At 35.8% G+C, this 16428-nt stretch overlaps 1 protein-coding gene across 3 annotated transcripts in view; it reads left to right on the plus strand.

The window, feature by feature from the left end:
• Positions 1-16428, plus strand: part of MAGI2 (membrane associated guanylate kinase, WW and PDZ domain containing 2) — a 1418975-nt gene that overhangs the window by 1060109 nt on the left and 342438 nt on the right. For all 3 annotated transcript variants that reach the window (XM_061165155.1, XM_061165157.1, XM_061165156.1), the window contains exon 7: positions 13428-13485. In XM_061165155.1, coding sequence (XP_061021138.1) covers positions 13428-13485 — 58 coding nt within the window. The remainder of the gene's footprint in view (positions 1-13427; positions 13486-16428) is intronic.

The raw sequence follows: 16428 nt of genomic DNA on the forward strand, positions 1-16428 counted from the left end.
GTGTTATTTCTGCTTTGTAGAATTTAAGACTTTTGTAGTCTAATGTATAGACAGTTGTGGGGAATGACCCATGTGTAGTTGACAAGAATATATATTCTCTGTTACTGGGGTGTAAATAGAAAAAAAAGATGAGAGAACCAAAAGATTTGCCTAATTAATTTTGCTCTATTTAGCTCTTATTTATCTGTAATATTGTCAATTTTGACCTAACTTAAACTGGAGTAGTCTTAAGTATTTGTTGTTAGTGTATTTCTAGTTTTCTTTGCAACTCCTGTAATTACTATTTTATGAAGACAATTTGTATTGTTTGCCATGCAGATATTGAAACTAGTATGCTTTCATTATGAATTGTGACCTTCACTGTTATAAAATTGGGTTTCTTATCCTGGTTAATGCTTTGACTTCAATCCTGGTAGCAGGTCTGTAATCGCTGCTTCCTTTTTTTTTTCCCCCTTTCTCTGGCATGTCTTTGCCCAACCTTTCTTTTTAGCCTTTCTTTATGAGCTAATTAGAAAATACGAACAAGAAAAGCAAATTGCATTCATTAGTTTTCACTCTGTCATACTGTTTTATATTTATTGACCATAACATGTTATACTGACTGTGTTTGTCTATATAGCCTTTTTTTTTTGGGAGGGGGAGCTATTTGTTTCTTTCTTTTGGTATTTAAAACAAGCCTGTATTTGTGTTCTAATGTTTGCCTCTATACTGATATCTTTTATAAGGCCCTTGTTCTTTTGCTAGCTTTAAATGGTATTCTGTGACTCCTGTCTATTACCGAAGCAACAATCAGTGAGACCATTGGTCATTCTCTCCTTTTTAATATTCTCTTTTTTAATGGCTTTATTTCAATAATATCTAAACATGTAATAGTTTCGTATTATTCTGATGGCTCACATGAATCTGCCTGCACTGCAGAAGACGCAGGTTCAATCCCTTGGTTGGCAAGATCTCCTGGAGAAGGGAATGGCTACCCACTCCAGTATTCTTGCCTGGAGAATCCCCATGGACAGAGGAGCCTGGTGGGCTACAGCTCATGGGGTCACAAAGAGTTGGACATGACTGAGTGACTAAAATATATGTATTATTCTAACATCCTTACTCCCACCTTTGTTCTACACTTAGATCCACAATTAAATATCTTAGACAATACTATTAGTCCTTGCTCTAGTCATCTCTTTGTTGAATTGTTTGGTTTGATTAAGATAAGTAGGCATCTCTGGAAGGATTCTTGAATAAAGTATTCCTTGAGTTCTTGCATATCATAAACCCATGTGTGAGTGTGCATGTGTATGTGTGTGCTTATATGTGTGCACACTTTAATATTTTTGATTGGCTGGATTTAAAATCCTTGGTTCACTCATTCTTTGAGACGCCTTAAAAGTGCTGCTTCATTGTTGTCTAGCTATGTATATTACTCATGAGATGTAAAATTAACGATTTTTTATTTTAAGGAACTTATCTTTTATCCAGTTTTCCTCTATATCTGAAGTCCAATGGCTAACTGATATCTTACAATTGACTGTTCTGGGACAGTGTTCAATATAGAGACATATGTAGTAATTTTATTTCTGGAAATTCTTCTGGATTATAGTTTTAAGTATTACTTCTATTATTTTATCCTTTATGTATTTCGATTATACATTTACTGGATTATCTTTGCCTGTCTTCTATTTTAGTGAGTTCATTCTGATTCTTTTTACCATTTATTTTATCTTGTTTCGTTTTCTTAGCTATCACTGCGTCTTTTCTCAGTTGTCCTTATTTTATTTCTGATTGACATGATTCTTTCTTGGGCACCCGGTAATTTAGTTTTAATTTCAAAGATTCTTTTTCTTACTTTATATTCTATTTTAATCAACTCTTTAGTATCTTTCTGTTCTTTATCCATTTCTGGTCAGAACCTTTAAATTTCTAATTCAAAATGTTGTTTTATCTTTATAAATGTTTGCTTGAAAATATCTTGAGATTTCATTACAATTTTCTCATTTGTGTTTTTGTTTATGTTTGAGGAAGGATAGTGATTTTTATTAGACATATTGCTTTGACTCTCATTTCTGATTTTGTATGGCAACTTGGGCTTCCCTTGTGGCTCAGCTGGTAAAGAATCTGCCTGCAATGCGAGAGACCTGGGTGCAATCCCTGGGTTGGGAAGATCCCCTGGAGAAGGGAAAGGCTACCCACTCCAGTATTCTGGCCTGGAGAATTCCATGGACAGTCCATGGGATTACAAAGAATTGGACATGACTGAGTGACTTTCACTTTCACTTTTCACTTTCATTTTTCATGGCCACTTTGTAGGTATATTATCTACTTTGTATTTTTATTTTTTTCCTGGACCAGCAATAACAATTTTATATAAACAAAAATAAAAGATTTTGGTGGATTACTACATTCTTAGTTCATGAGCACCCTCTTCTGTTTATTTTGTGAAATACTAATTTTTTTAGTAGATGACATCTTTTTTTTGCAGAGATAATCGTTGATATGTCTTATGATCTTATGATTCCTTTTTTTGTTTTGTCTTTGCAAATACAACTTCTACCACATTTTTTTTCTGTCATAACCAGATTTCCAAGGGCAATTTCCTCTATTGACTTCGTTTCCCTCTTCTTCTTAAGAAGTACCTTCCTAGGACTCCATCTCTCATTCTTCTCACTTTCAAACTCCCTTTCTTCAATTTCCCAATAGCTGTGTTCTGATCAACGAGGCCTGTTAGCATGTTCCAATTCAGGACAGGAATTTGTCTTTCTGAGGGTGACTTTGTCCGTCTTTCCATCCCTGAGCTCCCTCTCCCTCTCTTTTGCTGCACTCTCCACCCGACTTTCTCATCCAGAACGAGCTCTTAAATTGGCTCTGGTGCATTGGTGGTGTGTCTCTACTTACATGTACCTTTTCAAGTTCATAGCATTTTCTTTCTCCTAATTATGCTGTGGGCTTCCCTGGTGGCTTGGAGGTAAAGAATCTGCCTGCCAATATAGGAGACACAGGTTCAATCCCTGATCCAGGAAGATCCCCTGGAGAAGGAAATGGTAACCCACTCAGTATTCTTGCCTGGGAACCCTCATGATCAGAGGAGCCTGGTGGGCTACAGTCCATGGGGTTGCAAAGAGTCAGAAACAACTTAGCAACTGAACAACAACAATTATATTGTGGATATGGGCTCTGCATGGTTGTATTATTCTCTTACTGGATATTTATTACTTTCCAAGTGGATAGATTGAAATTTAGATAGCAACCTTTACAATATAAGAGACCAGCATGTTTTCATAAAGAATTTTATGTGAATGGTGATCAAAAATAGATAGATAAACAGATGGATTAATATAGACTTAAAGAAATTAAGATTTATAAAATTCTAATTTTCTAAATTTTCTAAATTTCATGAGAGTGACTGAACTGAAAGAAATTAAGAGGAAACTAGATATATGTATTTTGAAGTCCTAACATATTGTTGTTTCTAAAATCCTTCATTATGGACTTCAGAGCTCTGGGAAATTTTTTTTAAATGCCCACCTACTAGATTCATCACTTTTTCACCTTCTAGTGCAACTTGCAAAGTTGAACCATATATAACTCTTTCTGAACCTTTACCAGATAGAATCCCTTTTTGGGTCATGCCTTTCTGCCACCAATTCTGTCACCCAAATAGGTTACTCTGCCATCTTTAAGTTAGCATTGCAAAAGTTTACATCTATATTTGATAGCCTTTTTCCAGGTAGAAAAGGGACCCTGAATATCCACAACATTGTTGAGCATACATTTGTTTATATAGTATCTGTTAGGAACAGCTTATACATTTTTTAAAAATCAGTCAGTTCAGTCACTCAGTTGTATCCAACACTTTACAACCCCATGGACTGCAGCATGCCAGGCTTCCCTGTCCATCACCAACTCCCGGAGCTTGCTCAAACTCATGTCCATCCAGTTGGTGATGCCATCCAACCATCTCATCCTCTGTTATCCCCTTCTCCTCCTGCCTTCAATCTTTCCCAGCATGAAGGTCTTTTCTAATGAGTTAGTTCTTTGTGTCAGGTGGCCAAAGTATTGGAGCTTCAGCTTCAGCATCAGTCCTTCCAATGAAAATTCAGGACTGATTTCCTTTAGGATTGACTGGTTGGTTATCCTTGCAGTCCAAGGGACTCTCAAGAGTCTTCTCCAATACCACAGTTCAAAAGCATTAATTCTTCAACACTCAGCTTTCTTTATTGTTCAACTCTCACATCCATACATGACTACTGGAAAAACCATAGCTTTGACTAGATGAACCTTTGTCGGCTCTGCTTTTTAATATGTTATCTAAATCTGTCATACTTTTTTCCCCAGGAACAAGCGTCTTTTAATTTCATGGCTGAAGTCACCATCTGCAGTGATTTTGGAGCCCCAAAAAACAAAGTCTGTAACTGTTCCATTGTTTCCCCATCTACTTGCCATGAAGGACCAGATGCCATGATCTCAGTTTTCTGAACGTTGAGTTTTAAGCCAACTTTTTCACTCTCCTCTTTCACTTTCCTCAAGAGTCTCTTTAGTTTCTCTTCACTTTCTGCCATAAGTGTGGTGTCATCTGTATATCTGAGATTATTGATATTTTTCCTGGCAATCTTCATTCCAGCTTGTGCTTCATCCAGCTCAGCATTTTGCATAATATATGTGCATGTAAGTTAAGTAAGCAGGGTGATAATATACAGCCTCGACATTCTCCTTTCCCAATTTGGGACCAGTCCATTGTTCCATGTCCGGTTCTAACTGTTGATCTTGACCTGCATGCAGATTTCTCAGGAGTCAAGTAAGGTGGTCTGGTATTCCCATCTCTTGAAGAATTTTCTACAGTTTGTTGTGATTGACACAAAGACTTTAGCATAGTCAATGAAGCAGAAGTAGATCTTTTTCTGGAATTCTATTGCTTTTTCTATGATGCAACGGATGTTGGCAATTTGATCTCTGGTTTTTCTGCCTTTTCTAAATCCAACTTGAACATCTGGGAGTTCTCAGTTCATGTACTGTTGAAGCCTCACTTAGAGAATTTTGAGCATTGCTTTGCTAGCATGTGAGATGAGTGCAGTTGTGCGGTAGTTTGAACATTCTTTGGCATTGCCTTTCTTTGGGATTGGAATGAAAACTGACCTTTTCCAGTCCTGTGGCCACTGCAGAGTTTTCTAAATTTGCTGGCATATTGAGTGCAGCACCTTCACAACAACATCTTTCAGGGTTTGAGATAACTCCACTGGAATTCTATCATCTCCACTAGCTTTGTTCGTCATGATGCTTCCCAAGGCTCATCCGACCTCACACTCTAGGATGTCCAGCACCAGGGGAGTGAACACACCATCATGCCTATGGATCATTAAGACCTTTTTTGTATAGTTGTGTGTATTCTAGCCACCTCTTCTTGATATTTTCTGCTTCTGTTTGGTCCATACTATTTTGTCCTTTATTGTTTATCCCATCTTTGCATGAAATGTTCCCTTGGTATCTCTCATTTTCTTGAAGAGATCTCTAGTCTTTCCCATTCTGTTGTTTTCCTCTATTTCTTTGCATTGGTCACTTACAAAGACTTTCTTATCTTTCCTTGCTATTCTTTGAAACTCTGAACTAAGATGAAAATGTATTTCCTTTACTTATTTATGGCTAATTATTTGGCTTGTTTGTGGCTTATATGACTATTTATTTATGTCTGTTTATTTGTTTATCAAATCTTAGTTGTGGTGCATGGGATCTTCCTTGCTGCCTGTGGGATCTGTCCTTGTGGCAGGTAGTCTCTTTCTTGCACTGTGCAGTCTCCAGAGCATGTGGGATCAGCAGTTGTGATGTAGGGGCTATTCAGCGTGGCGTATGGGCTCTCTAGGTGTGGCATAGGCTTAGCATGGCATGTGGGAGCTTATTTCCTCAACCAGGGATCCAGTCATATCCACCATATTGGAAAGCAAATTCTTAACCACTGGTCCACCAGAGGAATCTGAAGCTTACACATTTTGTACTCAATGTGGTAAGATACATTAATGAATGGATTTATTTGGAACTTGTTTGTGCCATTGTATGTTTTATCAACAATCCCATGAAATTGTGGTCAGTACATTTAAAATCGATTACAATACTTTACAATACTGCGGTAATGAAATGCTCAGGTTGAAGCCAAAAGTAGCCAAATTAAAAGTTACTATCATGAAACCACATGAAAACATGAATTAAATGCCAGTGCTGTAAAATGCAAATCAGCTAGTTCTCATTTCCATTGTAAAAATGGTTGAAAAAAAAACCTGTCCTATACTCAGCCCTACAAATGAAGATTCCCTAGCCTATAGTTCCACAATATTAACTGGGCTGTGTGTTGTAAACATTCTCTGAGAAAGATGAAAAAGAGAACATAAAGAACCAATTTCTATTTTCATTTTTAGATTCTAGCTTGTTGCTTTATTTGTTCATTTTTATCATGGAATGGAATAAAATTATCTGGTAAAGAGGAGCAAAAAGATCTAGAAGGATACACCCTCAACTTTATATAGGGAAATGAATTTGTGATTAATGTATCATTCTTTTATGGATTTTGTTTAAAATGAGAATGTTTTCAGAATTTATGTTTTTTTTTTTTTACTTTTATTTTTTTTTTTCCAGTGGGTTTTGTCATACATTGATATGAATCAGCCATGGATTTACATGTATTTTATAATTATACTCCTTGGGAACAAAAGTTATGTGACTTTTCCAGGAAAACTTAGTTATATTTCCTAATTTATATACTATGTGTATGGCAAAAATCTAATAAAAATATAGGAAAAGGATTTTAATATGAGTATTAGCTATCACTGGAGTGTGCAGTTTTCTACCTGGGGAAATTTTGTACATTTCTATGTTCTCTTGTGATGTCATCACCTCTAAACCACAATAGCAAGAGCCTCAACTTTTCAAAAAAGCCAAATCCAATTAAAATAATCTATGACTGAAGGAAATAGGCCCACATTCTGGCCCTTGTTCCTGTCTCCAAAGTCTTAGTACTTAGTATGTTTTCTAAATTGGTCTACCTTTCTGGTTTTGTAACCTGCCCTCCAGGATGGGCCTTCATACAATCCTTATGAATTAGCATAACCTATGCTATGACCCTTACAAGATTCTGCCTCCCAGGAGATGAACAAAACCTGACTGCAAATTTTGAACTTGTATTACTGAATTTGTATCTCTAGGATTCAAGATGCAGTAACCCTTAGATGTGAACATGGTGTTAATATTTACCTAGTTTTTCCAGTGATAGGCAATAGGAAAAAAAAAAAGTGAAAAATAGCCAAATTAAAAGTTACTTTCTTGAAAATGTCTATAAAAACCCAACATAAAAGTAGACCACAAATGCGAAAATGTTATATTCTCACTTTGTTTAAAAATTTAATGCTATCCAAATTAATTCAGTGTTATATGTATATGATTGAATATTAATAAAGTATGAATAGAAGTCATCAAATCAATAGTGAGAGTTGCTGAAATAGCTTTTTTTAATTTTGAAAGTATTTTAGATTTCAGAAATAGTAGAAAAAAATAGTACAAAGCGTTTCTGTGTACCTTTCACCTCACTTGCCCTAGTAGTAAAATCTTTCATAAGTACAATTATTGAAGTCAGGAAATTAACATTTATATACACTAGTTCCCTGGTGGCTCAGCTGTTAAAGAATCCACCTTCAATGCAGGAAACCCCAGTTCTATTCCTAGGTCAGGAAGATCCCCTGGAGAAGGGTTAAGTTACCCTGGTGACTCAGATGGTATAGAATCCACCTGCAAAGTGGGAGACCTGGGTTGGGAAGATCCTCTGGAGGAGGGCATGGCAACCCACTCCATTATTCTTGCCTGAAAAATCCCCTGGACAGAAGAGCCTGGCAGGCTACAGTCCATGGGGCTGCAAAGAGTCATACATGACTGAGCGACTAAGCACAGACTGGTACTAGTCCTCACCTTATTTAGCTTTTTCTAGTTGTCTCACTAATGTCCACTTTCTGGTCCAGGACCCAATCCAGATCCTATTCTACATTTAGTCTTTGTGTCTCCATAGTCTCCGTACATTGTGATGGTACCTCAATCAGTGTTTCTATTTCATGACCTTGACGCTTTTGAAGAGTATTGGCCAGTTATTTTCTAGAATGTTCCTCCATTTGAATTTGCCAAATGTGGCTCTGTATCTGCAAAAGGGAAACACTCCCCCAGCTATACCTGATTACTATATAAGTGAATTCTTGACCTGAGAACAACCATTACAGTGATCTTCCAGGCTAAGTGACTTGGATTTATTTAGAATAAAATGAATTGGATTAATGAATTAGGGAGGTGGTAGGGGAGGTGGTAGAGAATCAAAGTAGTGAGATAGTGTTTCTTATAGCTTTTCAGTATTTGGGTCCCATTTCCATAGGGAATACTATCCTTGGATTCTATGAGTTTCCCAATTGTAGCCTGAAAAATGTTTTATTTTTTAAAATTAATTTCTATTGGAGTATAATTGCTTTGGGCTTCCCAGGTGGCTGTAGTAGTAAAGAACACACCTACCTGTGCAGGAGACATCATAGACGCAAGTTCAGTCCCTGGGTTGGGAAGATCCCCTGGAGGAAGGCATGGCAGCCCTCTCCAGGATTCTTGCCTAGCAAATCCCCATGGACAGAGGCGCCTGACGGGCTACAGTCCATTGGGTCACAAAGAGTCAGACATGACTGAAGTGACTTAGCACACACACATAATTGCTTTACAATGTTGTGTTAGTTTCTTTCTGTGCAGCAATGTGAATCAGTTATGCATATACACATATCCACGCTTTTTTAGATTTCCTTCCCGTTTAGGTCACCACAGAGCATTGAAAGGAGTTCCCTGTGCTCTATGGCATGTTCTCATTAGTTACCTTGTTATCCATAGTGGTGTATATACGTCAGTCCCAATCTCCCAATTCATCCCACTTCTTTCCTGCCTTGTTAACCAAAAGTTGGTTCTCTACATTTGGGACTCTATTTCTGCTTTACAGATAAGTTCATCTCTACCATGAAAAATGTGTTTTTGAGCTAACATAAAGGAGTCTCAGTTTTCTGCAATGAAAATGGACTTAACAAATAAGTGATAAATAAATAAGAATTGGGAAAAGCAAGTAAATAAAAAGTATAACATGATAGCTGTGGCAAAAACCAGGCAGAACTAGATGCCTCTTTAATTTTTTATTCTATTGTAGTTTTACAAAGCTTATATGACTGACGGCAAGTTAACCTAGACATTTGCACAGACATTTGTAGAGTGGATTACTATAAGAATACCTAATCACTGAATTTTCTCCATGGTTCCATGGCCTGAAGAAAATCTCAATTACAACAGTTCTTAATGCAGCATTAACCTTGTTGATCTCAAGTGTTTATTTTTCTCTGTTGCATAGTATATGTTATTCTTTCATTAGTGTGACCTTAATCATCTGTAAATTTGTCAGATGTTATTAGATACAGCATTCTAAATAACCCAGGACCCAAGAGCTCCAAGCTGCATGCTTGTTTGGTAGGGCAAATAGTACAAAATTGGAAATTCTTTTTGTCATTTGTTCCCTTAATTTTAACAAAAAGTAGTCTTTTTAAAAAAAAACTAATTCAATTCCAAATAACTTACTTTTCACAATGAAAGATGATTCTAAAGTTTTCATCATATAAATGTATACTTCTCAGTTAATAATCTTGTTATTATTGTTGTTATTATAACAATTATTACTTATTATTATTATGACTTATTATAAATGAAAAAAGCTTGTAGTTTTTTTGTTAGCATTTTAGCCTAGACCTTTCTTTGCTTTTCAGAAAGAATATCTTTGTGTGCACACATACATGCACATGCATATACGTATATGCATGCACATATACATTCATATATATGTACATACACACACCCACACCATTTTAAACATTGGTTGTAGATTTTTATACTTCATTCTGTCATATTTACAAATGAACCAATGTATGTATTCTGTTACTTGTTTCTTGTAACATCCATCCGTCAATCCTTTGCAGGCATTATAAATGAAATGAGGGACAGCTCTTTGTAACAAGTTACAGGTACAGTGTATCATTTTGTTTCAAGCTGTGAGTCAAGGACCACTTAATAGTTCATCTTAAAATATAAATATTTATAGCATACAATTTTGTTTAGGAATTAATAATCTATTTTGGAAATACGACATAAGCAAATAAATTATGTTATTATCTTATGAAATGCAAACCAGATTTTCCCCCTAACTCCTGATGACTACTTCATGATGGAAAATGGGAAATAATACCAAGGAATTGTTCTCAGAACCTTTGGCATTGTAAATCCACAAAGATAAAGAATCAGTGAACTCTGTACTTTGGGGATACATAGCTGAGAATTAGTAATTTACCCCCTGCCAAAAAAGAGCCAAAAAAGGAGCCAAAAATAAGGAATATCTGAAGGAATGGTTTTATACTATAAAAGTTTTTTTTTTAATCTGACTTTGAAATGTTTCCATTTGACAGCACCTTTAAGAAGTAGGACTAGTATACATAAAACTAACCATGTTGGACTTTTACTCTAAATATTAGTAAATGTGATTGTTTTACTTATTTTTATACACATGGGGTGATATTAAACCTATTGTATGTGTGAATCCATGTATTCAGCCACATTAATAATAAATATTCATAATACCGGGGCTTCCTGTGGCTCAAACGGTAAAGCATCTGCCTGTGATGCAGGAGACCAGGGTTCGATCCCTGGGTTTGGAAGTTCCTATGGAGAAGGGAATGGCAGTCCACTCCAGTACTCTTGCCTGGAGAATTCCATGGACAGAGAAGCCTGGTGGGCTATAGTCCATGCCTATAGAGTCAGACACGACTGAGCGACTAACGCAGGCACACACGCATTCATAATATCAATTGTCCTCTGTATATTCTTTCACTTTAGTTGCTTATAAAAGGCACTCAGTAGATATCTATCAAATGGATTTTTCTTTTTAATAGCCAAATTCTCCAGTAATTTGATAAAATTTGATAAAATCTATCTGGATAGTTATTCTCATTAGTCTAAATTAAGTATCATTTATGCTATGTTTAACAGAGTGCCTAAATTGCTATCTGAATTGGCTAAGCCCTCTGGAACCAAAGTACAGGGTTTTTAAATCCTGTATGATTGTTAAGATAAAACGAGTCGGTGCATGGAAAGTCATCAGTACCTGGACATAGTAAATACTCGGTAATATTACCATTTTGAAAGAAAAATTTCTTAAGGTGCTTCACAACTTGGTGTTATATGTTACTACTCCAAGTATATTATATTAATCCATTACTAATCCAAGAATTATTAAGCCAGGTTATAGCCTAGATTTTATATAGTTAAAAAGAATACTTGAAAAATATCTTTAGTATTTAAGGGAAGCTCCAATAATAGAAACCATAAAGGAAATCACTGAGAATTTACCAAATAAAATTTTAAAAAACATGTGTTAAAGAAACTGTTCAACAAAATTAAACTCTTAAAAACATGTATGCAGTATGTGATAAAGGATTGTTATTCTTCATAAATTTAAAAAAACTCTTATGAATTGATTTATAAAAGCAAGAAATGTACAAAAGGGAAAAAAAGTCCAAGAATGAAGAAATAAAAATTAATACAACTATGAACTGCTATTTAAAAACAATTTGGTTGACTTTTAAGTAATAATGTATAATATTTTATCTGTATATCCAGATTTCAAAAATTCTAAAAATTGCCTTTTATAAACTTATTTGGCGGCCAAAGGTAACCTGATCTGGGCATGCTGGCAGCAAACTAGTGGTAACTGACTTGAAAGGGTCCTTTTCTGTGCCTCTTAGTGAGAATCACATGATTTGGACTGCCTGAATATTCATGGCTTTAAAAAATTTTAAGTGCTTTCTCAGACTCTGCTTGGGTTGTTATAGAATAGAAGGCATTTGCATCATGTTATCCTTCTAAAATCAGAAAAATTATGAATTTCAAAACCCCTCTGTCCAAAAATTTTTGGATGGGGAATTGTGGACCTGGTATTTAATTTGATGGTACAGAGAACCAAAGTCACTCACAAATTCCCAATGAAGTCATAAATTGGTTTCTTTTGTGAATGGGATAGTAAAATGTGAAAAAGATAGATATAGAGATTTATCAAAAGCTCTAAAAGTGTGCATGCCCTTTAACCTGAAATTTCTCCTCTAGGAATTTATCATGGCTAAGTTATTAGGAAAATGATGAAAGACTTAGTAACTTTAGTAAGTCCAACACAGGTGACATATAACTGAAAAGTCCCAAAAGTTCAATGACAGAAGACTGGTGGGATTACACCAGGCTCTAACCACACCTCACACAACAACTGTGCCACTTTCAAAGTGATATTGTGCAGTAACACTCATTCATGTTGAAGATGCCCTCAATATTTTGTTAGGTAGAAATACCAGGCTGTAAAAACAATATGACTATATGATCTAATTTCTCTAAAAGTTATTTGTCTCTGGATGGCAGAACTGCAGGTGATTCTGATTTTCTTTTTATAACTGTGCTTGTCTATGGTGAAAATGTGTTACTACTTTTAATAATAAAAATTTTAAATGCCATTTAAACATATTATTAAAAGTTTGTCAATACATCTTACTTAGTTTCAAGTTTTATGTATATTATTAATATGTGTGAGGAAAACATAATATTCTTCATATTTATAGGAATTAATTATAATGACTTGGTATATTTGAAAACAGTGTCATAACACATAGCCTAGTTTTCAAATAGCATGTTTTTCCTTAAAGAAACCTTTATTGTATTGTTGATATTTTAATGTGTATTATTAAAATTTGCTGTGGAGAATTGAAAATATAAACCATATTGTCAAGGAAAGAATGTTTAGAATTTTAAACTTTATACAAAAATATACCCAGAGAGTTTATTGGCAGCATTCAAATTCTGACCCATGGAGAGAGAACAGTAAGCTAACCATCTCGAATAGTGGGATATCAATTGAGAATGTGTAATGTCTTTGTTTCAGTCATCAGAAACAATTTGCTATTCTCCAAAATATATTTTGAAATTATGATCTTTATCCTGAAATGCTCCTTTTAACAATACAAATAAATGAGAAAGCTGTGTGCTCTTTCAGGAAAGCGATTTGCCTTCTGCATTGCCTTGAGTGGTGATAACATGATGATGTGCCATTCTACTGCTTGGCATGGGATAAACAGCTAGACCCAGCAGTATATCTGCAGAGAAGAGTTCTGTGTTTTAAGTGCTAATTTCAAGTCAGTGCTTCTTATAGTTCCTACAATGTGCATTTTAAATTTGGTGCTGACTCTGAATACTTTATTCCACTTTGTTAGATTATTTCTGCAATATATATACAATTAAATTATATTACTTATTAAAAATAGTGTTATCTGTTACATATTTACTGAAAGAAACAACTCTTTATTTTTCAGAGCTTCCATATGGCTGGGAAAAAATCGATGATCCCATTTATGGCACTTATTATGTTGAGTAAGTCTCTAAGTTTGATATTAACTTGTTATTAATGTGTTGTGAAATTGTGTTAGCATTCCATTTATTGTGCATGTGTGGCTAACAGTCCTTTTATTCCCCTTTCATCTTACTTTGAAGTACCCACAAAGACTCTAGCAGCACTAGCTAGCTGTCTCTTGCCTCTCCAGCTGGCTAATTTGTCATACTTTCCCTTTGACTCATGATTCTAAAACACCAATCGGAAAAGTGTGTTTCACACTGTCCTCTAAATGAGTGATAATTAAATATATCAAAGTAAATGCCCTTCATTTTGCAATCAGAATGTTGGGAGCTGACTAGTTGTACAATAGAGATGTTCTATTAGACCAGATTTCAAAGTCAGTTAAATGAAGCAACCATATTTTTCAGTTGAGGGATGAAATAAAATTTAGATTTGTCTTTTAAGGCCTCATTTTAAATCATGAGGGTTTTGCTGTAAATTGGACTTTCATCTATTGGAGGTTGCAACATAATGAGGTACCACTCTATGCATCCTTTTATTCAGGATAAAGCCCCTATTAAGGATACAATTATATACACATCTTTCCCTAGGAAAATCAAGTAATATTCAATAACTTTCAAAAGTTAAGTACACGAGTTACTTTTCTAGAACCCCTTTTCTGATAGACAATTTTTAAATTTTTACCTATTGCATCATGTTGTTAATGTTATTTGGGTGAATAACAAAAACCTACATACCCAAGAAACACAGAGGCTGAAACACTAAAGATGTTCTCCCTCTCCATCAAGATCTAAATCTGTTTCCTCCAATCATATTCTGTTTAACAATAATAATCTAGATGGTAAATGGTTACAGACTAGTGATATTACTGCTAAATTGTTTTTATAGCAATAGTCAAACCATTACTGAGCTTTTACTGTCAAGCCCTTCCCTCCACTGGGGAGGTGCTGATGAGGACAACCTGTGTGCTTATGCCCTTGAGCATCTCCTTCATGAACACTTGTCTTGATCCATCATCTGGAGTGAATTTTGGCTCCACAGTCAGTCATTTCCAGTGAAGGTGAATTTACTTCATTTGCCAAATGCAGTTTTCTAACATAGTATCTAAGGTCATGTAGACACACAATAGATGCAAAAATTAAGATAAATACTTGGAGGTATCACTAATTGCAAAAATAAAGGAAAATCTCTTTTAGATAGTTCTAAGGCTTCTAGTCCCATTACATTGCTCATCAATTAAAATACATATATATTTTAATAATACTATAGCTGCAACTCGTGGTTAATTTTGTCAATGTTAAAAGATTTTCATTAAGTGTTCAGTTTAGTCGCTCAGTCATGTCCGACTCTTTACGACCCCATGGACAGCAGCATGCCAATAAGTGTTATCTTGTCTTAATTGTTGAATCAGACTATCCCTTGTTTAAACCTATCACATCCGAAATTCAAGGTAGTTCAATGGAAGGAAAGAGAAGAGAAGTATCTGACACACCAGATCTCATCTGTAATACACTTCCTTGCATAATTTATCAAACAAGAACGCTTTCCTAAGTTTAGATATTGGGAAACTCCATAAAAAGCCATATAGCAAATATTTTAGGGGGCCAAATGGCATCTGTCACAGCTATTCAATTCTGCTGCTGTTGAAAACAACCATAGATGACACTTCAAGTGAATGGGTGTCACTATGTTTCAATAAAACTTTATTAGCAAAAATAGACAGCTAGACAGACTTGGCCTGGGGGACGTGACTTTCTGAGCCTTTCCCTGTTTTAAATCTTCCGATTCTTCTTCCATGTCCTCAACTGCTTTCAAGCTGATTTCCAATGTGCGAAACAGTATTTAACTCAAACCCTCCTTCTCTGCTTAAATATCTATCGAAGAGGTGAGAGACTCACACATCAAAAAGCAATGCTTCCTACCTTCTTGATCATTGAGGTGTCTATTCTTCAAGGAAAGATCTGAGGCTGGTAGTTAATTATTGAATTGGACATTAGCTATAACCCTAAAAAGAAATGGTTCTCAGTATCATTACGCTTCCTATGGTTTACTTTGTATTTGTTTTTGCTTAAACTACATTTCTTTCCATAGGCTTTCCTGGTAGCTCAGCTGGTAAAGAATTCCCCTGCAATGCAGGAGACCCCAGTTCGATTCCTGGGTTGGGAAAATCCCCTGGAGAAGGGATAGGCTACCCACTCCAATATTCTTGGGTTTCCCTGGTGGCTCAGACTGTAAAAAATCTGCTTGCAATGTGGGAGACCTGGATTTGATCCTTGGGTTGGGACGATCCCCTGGAGGAGGGCATGGCAACCCACTCATTATTCTTGCCTGGAGAATCCCTGTGGACAGAGGAGCCTAGCGGGCTACTGTCCATGGGGTCACAAAGTCACACACAACCGCCCCTAAGCACAGCACATTTCTTTCTACATTTCTCCACTTCATTTTTCATGGATAATCACCAAAGTCAGAAAATTACTCATAATTTAGTTAGTTATATCTTATGTAATTAGATCAGACTAACATTTAATACTTTTAGATTTCAAGTGATTGTGAGGTCTTCAGTACATTCATCGTCATTGTTGTTTAGTCGCTAAGTCGGGTCCAGCTCTTTTGCGACCCTATGGACTATAGCCTTCTAGGCTCCTCTGTCCATGGGAGTCTTCAGGCAAGAATACTGTGTGGGATTTCCTTCTCTAGGGGATCTTCCCGACCCAGGGATCGAACCCACATGTCCTGCACTGGCAGGCAAATTCTTTACCACTGAGCTACCAGGGAAGCCTCTAGATACAATCATAGTGAGTCTAATAGTTTAACTTCCTTCAGGTTACATCCACTTCTACTATCTGTCATGGCTTTTTCCCCATTACATGATTCCATAGGTATACCAATACCAAAAATTAGGCATGTGTGTTTGTGTATCAGACCAATCAAAAAACTGAGACAGATAATCCAGACCTCCA

Source organism: Dama dama, chromosome 18 (genome assembly GCF_033118175.1).
Source record: "Dama dama isolate Ldn47 chromosome 18, ASM3311817v1, whole genome shotgun sequence".
NCBI classification, from domain to species: domain Eukaryota; kingdom Metazoa; phylum Chordata; class Mammalia; order Artiodactyla; family Cervidae; genus Dama; species Dama dama.